Below are 13,622 nucleotides of genomic sequence, written 5' to 3' on the forward strand. Positions count from 1 at the left end.
CTTTTCTCTAAGAACTTACATTTAAAATATAAGGATCTCACAACTTGATTAAACCTAAATCCTCAGGTGAACATAAAGTTTATCAACATAGAGAGGTGAATGTAAAGTTTATCAACATAGAGAGACCTCAAAATTACATCAGATCTCTACTTACTTTCTTCTGTCCACCAGTTCAAGGAACAAGACAAAATCTCAGTGATCCAGACTAAGGATTAGCAGGTAAACTACTAGTAAAGAAGAAATAAATTATGTTCACAGCGTAGTCTCCTGCATGCTTATGACACCTTACCAGTTAAGTATATACTCGACTTAAGAATTCCAGGTATAAGTACACGTATCAAACTTAAGCCCTTTTAATGGTACAAATGCTGGCAATTTAAGAGAGCTGCTGCTGTCATCATGTCCTATCACTAGCTGGAAAACACAATGTTGTTCCTAGACTTCATTTTGTGGCAGACGTAAGGAGTGAGAAACTGTGAATCTTATTTCTCTAACATCTGTTGGCCTTAAAATCAATCTAAAACCCATCTGGTTGCCTAGGTTTTACATGCAGAGGTAAATTAGTATTAATACTACCTTATTAGGGAACAGTGACAGCATTAATTGTTGTGCTAAACCTCTGTGCTGACTGTAAACTAAATACACAGTTCATTCAGCATGAGGAGGCTCAGAGCAGGATAAGCACTGGGAGTACTGGATCTTTCTCTGTAAATGTCTCCTGAGGAATCAACAATATGAAAATACAGATTTCATCACATAATTTCATTGTGGTTTTGGCTGACCTTTTTATTTAAGATAATCTTATTTTTAGTGCGTGTGTTTAGAGAGTTTGATCATAATTCATACATATAATTATTAAATCAGAAATTAATTGGGAGTTTTTTTATGAGTTTGCAACTGACTCATAAATGAATCATCCAGCTGCAGCACCAATTATTTTTCAAATGTCTTGCATAATAGAATCCTAATCTCATTTACAAGATTTCCAATAATTTACATAAGCAATAGTATGTGAAGATTTTATTCCCCATTCCTTCAGATCGCCCTTCAAAACTTCTCTCTGCTATGGTGCCTAAAACAATAGATCATCAATAAAAATTGACAACTGTTTTCACTCAGTGTTTTCTCCTCTCACTGTGATTTGTTTTTCAGGTGTCTTCAGAGAAACATGTTTTGTTATCCCACCAGCAATTTTATTATTTCTTATGTACCAGGTAAAGCTCAGTTGGCAAATATATGGAAGACCTCAAAAAATACAAAGCACCACCAAATCCCCAAAAGTCCTGCACAGTATAGGCTCTTAGCTAACTCTTCTAAAATAGGACAATGCTTTGGACACTCAAAAGATAAACGAGAAAGCCTAGAGACAGTTTCCTAGTGTTTCTTGTGAAACTTGCTTACATGAATACAAGTCGGACCTGGAACAGGACTGAAGACTCCCCACAACCTAGTTCTTTGTATGTTGTGGTTATAACCTTTAAAGCAACAGTTTCCAACTGCTTCCTGAAGAAAAAAAAAAAAAAAGTTACATTTTTGCCTCCAATACCACTATGCTTTATTGTAAATACAAGCAAATAAAATATTTCATTCCAAGAAAAATTAATAGAAGCCAGACAAAATGACTCAGTCTGTTTAAAACAAGGCATTTCCTCTGGAATTTGTTGCTTGATATCTAGTCCTGTTTATTATTCTACATAATAATCTCTCTGAATGAGGAGCTGTCTCACAGAACTCTGGCTAATAAAAAAAAATCAGAAGAACTTTGACAGTATCATTTAGAAGAGTGACCATAAAAACAGCAAAGATTAAACAACACAATAACACAGTGAGTGCAAAGTATGTGGGAATGGAGAAGAGAAATCTGATTTAAGCTAAATTGATGAGAAACTCTTGTAGAACTGACGCAGGAAGGAGTTTTCCAGTCCATGCATCATAACCTAATAGAGATCTTTTCTTTCATGATATAATTTAAATTATGCCACTGACTATTTTCAAACTTGTGAACACATGGTCTCTTATAACAGTAAATTACCCCTATTTACCTAAAGGTATGACTTCTGAAAGCCTTCCAAAACCAGACTTTGAAGTGAATTAAGCTAAATCAAATCAAAGTCACTTTAAATCTGAAAGGCGGTGTTCACAAAATATATCAATGTAGTCCAACCGATCTTCTTGAAAGACTGATTTGGATTCCCAAATGCTGGTAGACAAACTCAGCACGTTTAGTTAAAAGATGTAAGCATCACCATGTTTGCCAGGGCGGATGGTAACCCTGACAGTCTACTCCCTATGTTTGTCCTGACATGAGACCTGTACCCCTGATTATCTACCGAGGAGTTGCTGACAGAGAAAACTACTGTTTTTCATTGTCATTCTTCCAGCTGGGTCCAAAAGAACATTAACCTCCTGTTAGCGGGCTGTTCTTCCTGGAGCAGCTATTAAACTTGCAGATGTTTTCCACTGATCCAGAAAAGCCTTCTCAATTTAAAAGAGCTTTTTATTAAAACACAATAGTCTTGGGTTCAAAGATGAATATGGGGAAGCAATACCCATGGCCAGGCTGGCAGCATTTCTCCCTTTTCAGGTCACAAGCGTGAGAGAACAGGTGAGTGCTGCAGCTGATCAGTTATATCACCTAATCCTGGCTCTGGCAAGCCCAGAAAGAAATTACAGTAAACAGGGAAGTTTATAAATGGCTCCAGAAATTACGTCTTGTTTTCATATATTTTTCTTTGAGTCATTAACAGTCAGGCGCCACTACTACTGAAACTTATCATTATTACAACCACAAATGGGCTCGGTGTCCAAAAGGATTCCCTGAGCTAGCTTAAGGGAAATAACACAGTCCAATCCATAGAGACCAAACTGTAAGAAGAAAAAAAAAATCCCAGAGAAAATAGAAAATAGAAATATTGTAATGTAGTTGTTAAAAATTGACATTAAAAGCATCTTGTAAAGGAGCGCTCCAAAAACTGATCAAGGAGAAATAGTGTTTTACAGAAATGGGTTAAAGAACAAAAAAGAAACAGTGAACAATCTGTGGAAGGCTCTGACCAGCACAGCTGACTGGGAATATAGGAGAGGAAAGTCTTCTAGATTTGGCTTTTAAATACCAGTTGAACTGCCTGGATGACAGTAAAGGACTGCTTGTGAAAACAGATCTCGACATTAGTTTTAAAAGCACAAGAACTGTGTTCTTAAACCTAACGATCACAGGGGGTCTACCAAATTCTGTCTCCTCTCCAACAGTGGCCTAGAACCAGATACCTCATTGCAAAGTGCCTGAAACCCTAAAGTGAGCAGTTATGGAATAGACCTCATGTTAGGAAAAATGTTTTCCAAAACCCCGTTAGTCAGATAATTGGCTTCACCATGAAGTACAATAGTTCATGTTCCTCCAGTCATTGTGCTCTTTTTTTTTTCCCCGTATGTTTTTATATGTAATAACATAATCCCGTATTTTCTCATTCTGAGTAAAAACGTCTACTTCCTTTCTAAATTCTGCTGAATTCTTGGCTCCAAAAATATCTTGCATCAATGTATTCTACAATCTGATTTTATCTGGTATCAAAATCTCTCTTCTTTAAATTTATAGCCTTCAAATACACAGAACTAAATGCTTAAACTGCAAAACTGGACACATGAATTTTAAAGTGAACTTCATTGTAACAAAAATAATTTTCAATAATATCGTCATTTTATATGTTTAATGATCCTCTTTAAGACAGTCTTATCTTTTATCCAATCGCTCTTCATACTGGGGTGTCTCAGTCTGTTTCCTACATTATTCTCACTACTCAGTGTTCAAATATTTTTATCTAAGATGTTCTTTTAAAGACAGAACAAGACAAAGACAGCAGAAAGGTCCAGGCAACTGGGGGGGGGGGAGGGTGATGGAGGGAATGTGGAATTTAAATAGGTTATCCATAACATCCTATTTGCTCTTTTTAACTGGGGCTGTACTTTGAGTAGAAGTTAGTTGAGTTTCCAACAGCGACAGCATTTTCCTTTTGTGGAATAAAGGCAGGTTGCATGCACATGTAAGTGGTTTATTTAATTTCTGCTCTTTTGCATTTGTCATTAAAAACGTAACACTTCCCAGTTCTTCTTTTGGAACTCCTGGGATTACATCCTGGGCTGGGAGTTTTCTAATGCTGATGCAAGAAACTGCAAAAGCATTTGGAAATTTTAGCCCTATCTGCTTCTGTGGAAAAAGCACCCAGCAGAGCTGCTTCCTGCCATGCGATGAGCTCTGCCTGTCCTGTGTCCCAGGAGAACTTCCCAGACAAGTAGAGAGTGCCCTGCGGCTCAGAACTTTGCTGTTACTTTCTGCTTTCCTGTGAGTAACAGGCAATGCCTGATACTCCCCATTCCCTCCTCTCTGGAGAACCAGGGCTGCCACAAAACAGTCTGGGAGCCATGAAGCAGTACTGACAGACCAATGTAACTATAAGGGGCCTCCGTGGTCACCCTGCTCAGGCCTTGCTCTCTGGAACAAGGTTGCTACGCAACGTCCTTCAGTAACTTATTTCCATTTACCTTCGAATTTGGATCTTTCCCCCACAGTTGTAGCCCAGAACCTCCAGCAGCTCCCTGGTCTTAGGCACTTTCTGGTTTCCAACCTAAATTTAACCAGAATGACTTTATACATGTTCCTCCTCATGCCATTTTAGCTCTTCAGCCCTTCTCCCTCTGAGGAGTCCCCAGTCGCCCAGGCCATCACCCACAGCCCCCTCCTCACAGCCAGGCCGCCATGTCACCCCCAGCCCCTTCCTCAGAGCAGGCCGGGCCGTCACGTCTTCCCCCAGAGCCCCTTCCCCTGAGGCGGCTCACGGCCTCCCAGCCTCGCCCGCAGCCCCAGGCCCGTGCCGAGCGCCGGGCGGGTGCAGGGTGACCGCCGTGGCCTCGCTGCAGGCGTTGGGGCGGGGGCCGAGGCGGGGCAGGCGCCCCCGGCCGAGCGCTGCGGGGCCCGGAACGGTGGCGGCGGCGGGGCTCGTTCCCGGCCGGGACCAGCGGAGGAGCAGCGCCGGGCCCTGAGCGTCGGGAGCCTTGGAAACGGGCGGAAGCCGTCAGGGAGCGGCGGCGGGAGGATGCTGAGCCCCGAGCGGCTCTCGCTGCCGGGGCCCGAGTACCTGGGTGAGGAGCGGGGCGGCGCGGCGCGGCGGGGCAGCCCGGTGCCCTGCCTTCCCCGTCCGGGGGAGCGGCGAGTCCCTGAGGCGAGGGGGGGGGCTCTGTGTCCGCCATCTCGGCTGCGAGGGGGCAGCGGGGCTTACGGGCGGGGAACGGGGCTCTTGCACCCCTCTGGGTGCCTCCTGGGGGGCTGCGGGGCTCCTCTTGGACGCAGGGGCTCCCCTGGGTGCCATCTTCCTTCAGGCTAGGCTGGGCTGAGGAAGGTGGGCTGCCGCCTCCTCCCCGCATCCTTGGGCTGTGGGGGTGGCACTGAGCAAGGTGCTGCTGCCACTGAACCCCTGTAGCCCATCCGAAGTCCTCTGTGAGGACTTCTGGAAGTCCTCTGTCTGCCCTCTCTTTTGTGAGAGCAACCCTATTTTAGGCTCGTTTCACAGCATCAGAAGGGGTGCTGCTCTTAGGTTGTGAGGTGGTTTGGGCTAGCTCCTGAGGTGGTTTGGGCGTTAGCCTTTCTTCTGGAATAAGGGTGATGTTTCCTGCTGATCTGTGTCCCGTAAAATGGAAATCTTTTCACTTATAAAGCAGCTGCTCCTTTACTGACTTCAAACTTTGAAGCTCTAGCAGTTTGTGTTACTACTACTCGATGTTCCAGTAAACTAAGGAGCAAAGGGATTAGGTGTTAGTATGTCAAGAAAAATAATTATGGTGGAAAAAAGTCAATATGACTTTATTTAATTGCTAAAGAGGAGACGAATTGCAAGTAGTAAGCACTTGGAATGCATACAAGTCAATATTTTAAGAGTGAAATTCTTCAGCCATCACTTTCTAGGCCCGAGATGCTGTTTGGTAATAACTGTTAAGATATACATAACTTACCAGAGCTTTCTTATACAATAAAAGGTAAGAAATGTCATCTATTGGTTTGTAGTACATATTCCACCATGATTTTGCCATCTCTGGTAAGTCAGAATGGGACAAGGCTAGGAGAACATCGCTAGCTTCCAGTAAATGGAAATCCAGTCTTGCAGGGGGGAGGCTAAAAGAACTTTGTTTCTTTTGCCTAGCACTGGTGTCAACAAGTAGGGATCTGATTGTTCTTTCAGAGTCATGGCAAGAAAGAGAGCTGAAGTGGTTAAGCAGAGGAGTGACGTAGGTCTTCTCGGAGTAGAATCTTGTGTTTTTGCTACTAGACTGTTACTGGGATGCTTTGTGCATCCCCCTACGTGACCACAATGCTGTTCTGCGTTAAGGAAACTCAAGGCAGAAATCGGAGGTTTAGTTCTCAGTTCAGGATGATTCTCAGGAGATCCACTTTGGTGAAGTTCTTACTACTGATTTCAATGTTGGCGCTAGTTCAGGTATTTGAGAACAATATCGCAGCATGCCATGTAAATACACCCTTCAGTTGTGTACTACCCTATCACACCACGTCAGCGTTTTCAACCTACGCATTAATAGAGGCGCTCATAACTTTTCCACAGAGTTGCTCTAGGCTGAAACTTGCAAAATTTCTTTTTTTTAATGAGCCAACTTGGTTTTAGGTTTGTTTAATTGTTTTTAATGAAATCGGCGCTTAACTCTTACTCGTGTGAAATTTGTCAGTAAGGACTGAATCAGTCAAAACAATCTAGGAGGCAGACTAAAAAAATCTTAAAGAGTAAGGAGAAATAGCCAGTTTTCTGTTTTACACCTGAAGCTGAGAAGTGAGACTTCTGAGAGGTGTGTAATATTGCGCGGTGCAAGCAGCTTTATTAGCCTACTTAAAGTGAGCCTCCTTTTGTCTCTGTTCTACTTGCTAATCTACCATTCCCTTTTCATTTTGTAAACCCTTCTAAATTTTTGTGACATTTGGGTTAGGTGAAGACACACATATGAGCATGCAGGTTGAGCAGTAGCTTGTATAAGAGCTTGTTGTGTTGATCACATAGCACGTCCTTCTGTTTAAGTTACAATCTGTCCTCTATTAGAGAGAAAGCGTCTGCTACACAGGGGTATTTTCATTGGCTGTAAATGTCATCAAGAGTAATTGTTTTGTCTTCACGAGACTTTGTAACTTACCAAGCTGCTCACACACAATACAGAACAAATTTTGTCTTCACAGTGGGGAACTGATAAAAACTGTTTTTATAAGATGCTTTTTAGTTTTCTGCATTATTTGGCATTCTGAAATCGCCATTGTTTGGCTTTGTCCTGTTGTGTACCTCCAAGTCTGGTTAATATTGTTGTCTGATGTGGGGTTGTAAGCAACTGTGATAAACAAGTTTCACATTCTGTAATTTCATTCTGAAATTGTGTTGCCCCAGGCTGCCACATAAGGTATTCTTTGAGTCTCCCAGATCAGATGGCACTCTGTCTTTCCTGGCCTGGAATGGGTGAGCTACACCTAACCTCTTTTCCCTCCCTTCTCAGAACTGAAAATAAGAAAACAAATAAAAATGAGTGGCCAAAATAACCTTGTGTTACTTGCTGTGTTCACTTTTACCTTAAATATGAAAAATATATATATATTTTGTGTCCAATTTGGATGCTAAGAGTACTACACAGTTGAACATATTCTAAGGGGGGGAGAAAAAGTTGTGAGTTAAAATAGAAATAAACATGGAGAAGTGAATCAAGCATTCACTTAAAATGAAAAATAAATGCAAATCTTTGGTACAGCAGAGTTCCTGGAAAATACAAAACTCATGCCATAGTGACTGCGAGACAGCAGGTAGAAGAACAGAGGTGACTAGAATTGAGAGAATAGGAAAGGAAATGAGGTCTGCAAAGTTGGCAGAAAGGCTACAGCGAAGAAGTTGTAACAAGCAGGATATTTTAAACAGCGTTTTCACTGAGTAAACAACATTTAGTGTTTGGGGATAGTGATGAAAATGTGTTTTACATTTGATGGATGAGACTAGAACTACAGTAGGCAAAATGAGGCCTATTTGAGACACTTTTCCATGCCTTCCTCATTACGGTTTAATAACTGGTGATTGCTTGGTTATTTATAGCAGGCAGTGGAGCACTTAGTGTATTGTTCTACTCATGCAGCTGTCTTCTGAAGCTTCAAATTGTATGTTTCCCCTCCTCCTCTGTTATAAAGAAAGTGCTGAAGATTATTGCAAATTTCTGAACTTTTATTTTCCCCTGGATTCTCCCGCTTTTCACTTGCCAGCTCCAGGATGTTGTTTCTTTTCTTCCTTTGCCAACATAAGACATGTAAGAACATAAATATTCTGTTAGGGAAATGCCTTCTTGGTAAAGCATGGGGCTACTGAGTGCCAGAAACATGGTCCTGTTTCGCCATCTCTCTCTGAAGAGGTCTTGAGCTTAATGAATTGAAAGAACATTCATGGCATTGGTGCTTTTACAAAACCAATGGCAGCTTCCAGCAGAGAACTTCAGTTGTGCAGAGACTTTGCACATGCCCAGGGTTTACTCTTCTTCTGAACAGTCTTGGACTTCCCAACTCAATTTTCCTGAGCACAAACAATTTCTTTACCAGCATATTCAACATATAGTTTACATTGGTATCCAGACATCTCAGCCCATGCTGAATCCTCTCTTCATTGAGGTATTTGACAAGCTTGTGTGAAGCACTCTGGCTGAAAAAGCTTATGGTCTAAAAAGCGAAAACAATGCAATGCTTTTTTTTTTCTCCTTCTTTTTCTTTCTTGCTCTGTTGTATGGGTGGGATGTCTATAACATGGAGTATGAATGACTTCCTCGCAGATGCATTAAAGTTTGAATGTAAAAATGATACGTTAGAATCTTCTAAGATACTAGTAGTTTCTCCAGCATCTAGTACTTTCTCCAAAAGATTGCAGTTTCATCCCCAAACCTGCTGCTGCACTTCAGGACTTCCACTTTAGCTTGAAGGGCAGAAGGGAAATCTGAGACTGAGCTAGGGAGATTTCCAGAACTGGGGAGCATGCGAGTCTGAAGAGTTAGGGAGCCACTGGGTTATTTAGTGTCCTTAGAACAAGCTGGAATGATGATTACTTCCACAGTGTTAATAACGTACTGCGTAAACTCAGATTTTTTTTATTTTGTATTTTTTTTAAATAGCTCAACAGTTTTGCAATGAAGAGGTGGTGATTCCTAGCAGCTGTACCGTGTCTTACAGGAGGTGGTTGCTGGAGGGACTTGAGCAGTGAAGTCGGTCTGTGTGTGGTCTGAGGATGTGTGTGCAAACTGAAAGAGGGTAATGTCATGGTTTGCAATTAATATGCTGATTAATTGTTTGAAACAGATTTTCAGTTATGGTCAGCATTAATCTATAAACTGAAACATTTTGTTGTTGTTGTTGAAAGCAGTTATGAAACTGTAAATGTACAAAACACAATGTGTCATGTTGCCTTTTAGCATGCTTTCCTGAATAGCAGTGCGTGTCTCCCATCGTAGTGTTTATCTCTGGTCCGACCAGGTCTCCTTGCACTTTGTCACATGTTCTGTCCTTTAACCCTGTTTTTTAGGGTTAGGAGGAAATTTTACTGCCAAGTTGGAAGGAACCACAGCTGTATGGTGATTTAGCTTTTAGGTTGATTGTTTTGTTTACATACTTCTCTTGCTCAGTCCTTTCCTTGGGGATATCTGAAGAGATTAAGAATAGCATCCTGAAAGACCATTAATGCTGGAAAATCTTCCAGAATTTGTTATTTTGTTCTTGCAGTTTGTATCCTTGCTAATTCCTTCTCACATCATTATTATTCCTTGCATGCAGCTGGTTTGGTGTTATCGTAGATGTCTCTTTCCAAAATTCAGTAATACAGCAGGCTCCTTAGTTAAACACCAATTTAGAATAAATTCGGAAAGTGTACTTAGCTGATACTTTGTACACTCTTAGAGATTTAAAAATGGAGAAAATATTTCAAGTGCGTTAAAGCTTGTAATGCTTTTGAACTTCTGATAACTGAAATAAATTATATCGTTAATTGCATCGAAGAGTGTGTATTTTCAGCACTTTAGTCGAGGAGGAGGCAAATAATTAATAAAAATTGGTCTTATTATCCAGGAATTCTCACTCCTGATTTTTCAAAATATTCTGCTATGCTAGGAATGAACCAGGTAGGGAAAAAAAAAAAGAAAAAAAAAAAAAGGGAAAGAAAACCTACTCTAGAAATTGCTCTGGTAGAGAGTTCATGTTCCATTAGAAGGCATCTCTCCTGAAGAGCTGAGCAGTAGTGTAGCTAGCTGATTTGATCATTCGGTAAGGCTTACCTCTGCTGTAGGGTTCTTTCTGCTGCTTCTTTTAGCAGGATATGCCTGCTGGCCTGTCCTGATGTTTGTTTTACTATCCTGTGTGAATTTATTCCAATCGTAGTCTTCCTTCAACTTGTTTGGCACACTTTATTTTTCTCTTTGCAGCTTCTGCTGCTCTTTTTATTGCATCCTCTGGCCACCCCATGTTTCCTATTCCCTTTGTTTATGACATGCAGTATCACTTTTGGTAAGCATGCTGGTGTTTTTCTTCTCAGTATTATTTTTCTCTATGCCTCTAAGAAAAAGCAAACTTCTTGGAAAGAGAAACTTCTTATTAATGTAGTGTTAGGGAAATGTATCTAAGCTGTAAAAGTAGGTAGCTAATATGCAGAAGCAGCATGGTTAACTCGATCATGTTCCCAGTGTGTGCTGAAGTAGGTGTTACGCAACTCTTGTGAACAGTACTACAGCACACGTACGGTCTTAATCCTCCTGGTTCCTGAGCACTACCGGTAATTAAAAAAATAAAATAATAATAAAAAAAATACATATATGCAATATCATTACTTAAAGGTGACGTGTATTTCCTTCCTTCCTCCTGAATTTCTGACTTCAAGAATTTCAATGCATATATTCTGTTTCATGTATTGGTGTTATTTGCATTCATTTTTCCTTTTCCTTCAAGATTTTTTCAAGTATCAATGCTTGTACTTAGCATATTTTGTAATCAAGTTACAGATTATCAGGACTGTTTGTTCTCATCAGCAGACTGAAAGAGGTCACTCAGACTTAAAAAAGGATTATTTTTGGTACATGATTGGGTACTGTTACAGCTAAAGGGAATTAGTTGGGATCGTGTAAACTGTTGTAGTAGAGTACACAGAGAATGTGGATTGACTGTGCATGTAATCCTTGTTTGCCTTTTTCTTGTAAGCTGGGGGAAACTTGTATGACCTGGTCTGGCCATGCTTGGATTGAACAGCCACTATTCAACCCTGAACTTGGTTTTGAGCCAAAGTGCCTTAATTCCAAAATTCACTTTGAACCTTGAGCACGTGAGTGATGGTGGGGTGTGGGCATGTTTGGGGAAGAGCTTAGCAAATACAGGTTGCGTGATCCACTACCTAGGAAGGTTTTGTATGAGCAGGGTGAAGATCTTTTGTTGGAATAAGCCATAAACAATAAATGATGAAGGTAACGTGCATGGAAGCTGCAGTATACCAGAGTCCTATCAGGAAGGAAATGAGCAGAGAGCAAGCCGTAATGGCATTGTTGAATGAGTATTTGGTCTTTGCATACTGATTTGGGCTTGTTGCCTTATTGCAAAGTTAACTTCAAAAGTATGACCAATGACTATACCAATACTCCATCTCCCCAAATTTTCAAAGAATCTAAAACATTGTTAAAACCTATGAATCATCATGTTTATTTTGTACAGGACCCCATGGATTTTTAACTCTGTGCTTGCATAAATAGGTAACGTTGCGGTATGGTTCCAGTGTTTGTTATGGAAAGTACCATTTGTATAAATTATGGCACTAATGTTTTGCTATAACCAGACTCCTGGCGTTTTATTTTGCCTCTCTGGCCTGCTAGAACCTGCCTGCAAATTAAGTTTTATTCTGACTTTTTTTGTGTAGGATCGAGTTGGTCGGGCTATAAAACACTGCTCATACCGTTCCATGAAACTAGGCAGCCAGAGAACAGGAAGCCAGAACTGGAATTTGGTTTGGCACTGTGAGCTGTGCTACCTGGACAACAGCACAGTAGTCGAAGAGCCAAGGAGAGAGGCTTCTAAAGTAGATTGCAAGTGCTATTTTCTTTCAGCTTCTCTGCTCACTAATTTCTTCCCTCCCCCACTCCCCTACCTACCTTCTGGGAAATATGGAGAGAGGTCCTTTGCCAGGATCCAGAGACCATGCAGCAAAAAGCTTAACAGAAATATCCTTTGTCCAGTGGCTGTATTCAGTAGTGACCCGTGCATATTTGTGTACACTTACGTGTGACAGAAATGTCTGAAATTCCATGCTGAAAGTTAATGTATTCTCCAGGAGCAGACTCAAAGGTCTTTGTTATAAAGGTCAGTTTTATTGTGCTGTGCAGCACCGTAGGACCATGCCTGTTTATTCCCTTAGTCTTTAAGGGGAGAGGTTAATGACTCCAAACAAGCCAAATAACAAAAATGTGTTTCGCTGATAGGGGCCCTTCAACAAAAGGTGTGTATGCTTCCCCACAAAGTTTAGGAAATGGTTTTGCAGTTGAGTAGGAACGCGTTGCAGACCGATGTGAGTGGAAGGCTGTTTGCTTGTAGGGTTTCCTGGCTTAACCTGGTACCGCTGACAGCCCACGAAGGGCCTGGGAAGACGGTTTCTGGGTGTAAGATGGGCTGCATAATGAAGAGGAAGGAAGGATGGGCTGAAATAAAGTTACCCAGTTGCTGTTATCTTAACACTGTGACTGAGCTGCACGACTCATTCCTCCCTCAGGGGACACAGGTGCGCAGAGCTATTTTTCTTTAATCACTCACATAAATTAAATTTATTCCTTTGCATTAAAATAATTAAATAAAGCTACGCCCTGTATCTTTTAGTGCCAGATAATATCTTTGAACCTTTGGCTCACCATTTTGCTATCAGCTGCAAGGTATTTTCCAGGGTGTGCTTAACCAATTTTGCCATTGTCCTGAAAAGTGTTCTAGGCAGAGAAATCCCCTGATAGCAATCAATGTTCATACATACTTTTAATCACTGTATCCACTGGGAATAGTCACTTCCGGGCCTCTCTTGAAGTCCACCTGCCCCACACTAAGATGAAAGGGATTTCCATGCTGTGTATCGAGTGGCACAGGCTTGATGCTTACCAGGATATTAAGCACAAATTAAAATGGTTTGAAGAATATTGATGTGGGTCTGAGGTTGGCCAGTTGCTGGTTGAGGGGATGATGCTGCCAAGTCTGGAATAGATTGGCAAGGAGCAAGAACAGCCTTTGCCTTTCCTATATGCCCTAAGGGTTTTCTCCTGCTCTTTTTAGGGCACGACACTACTTGCAAAGGTGCAGTAGCATACGTGTTTAGGATGGAGGCGTGTGCTTTGGGAACAGGGCTTGTGCGCTTTCCAGGTTAGGAACGATTTTCCTGGGTTCGTTGTGACTTGTCTTATGATTGTTGAACTTGTAGATTTGGAAAGTCTTCTGCTTGCTAGCTGGCGCATCACCCCAGCCTCGGCTCTTTGTTGCTCCGAGTTGGTTTCCAGCCAAAAACATCAAAGGCTCTCAGTGGCAAATCTGCGCTGTTTCCTCCCTGGCAAACGCT

At 41.5% G+C, this 13,622-nt stretch overlaps 1 protein-coding gene across 2 annotated transcripts in view; it reads left to right on the forward strand.

The window, feature by feature from the left end:
• Window positions 1–4,992: 4,992 nt before the first annotated feature.
• The window catches only part of CSTPP1 (centriolar satellite-associated tubulin polyglutamylase complex regulator 1), an 81,596-nt gene continuing 72,966 nt past the window's right edge, over window positions 4,993–13,622 (forward strand). Inside the window, exons 1-2 of one of the 2 annotated variants that reach the window (XM_050710998.1) lie at window positions 5,116–5,136; window positions 9,178–9,313. Coding sequence is in view for 1 of the 2 variants with exons in the window: in XM_035539981.2 (XP_035395874.1) it covers window positions 5,091–5,136 (46 nt within the window). In the remaining variant the exon portion in view is untranslated. Of the gene's footprint in view, window positions 5,137–9,177; window positions 9,314–13,622 lie in introns of both variants that reach the window. The other variant, XM_035539981.2, reaches the window with a different exon arrangement.

The sequence above is a fragment of the Cygnus atratus genome, chromosome 5 (assembly GCF_013377495.2).
Source record: "Cygnus atratus isolate AKBS03 ecotype Queensland, Australia chromosome 5, CAtr_DNAZoo_HiC_assembly, whole genome shotgun sequence".
Taxonomy (NCBI): Eukaryota; Metazoa; Chordata; class Aves; order Anseriformes; family Anatidae; genus Cygnus; species Cygnus atratus.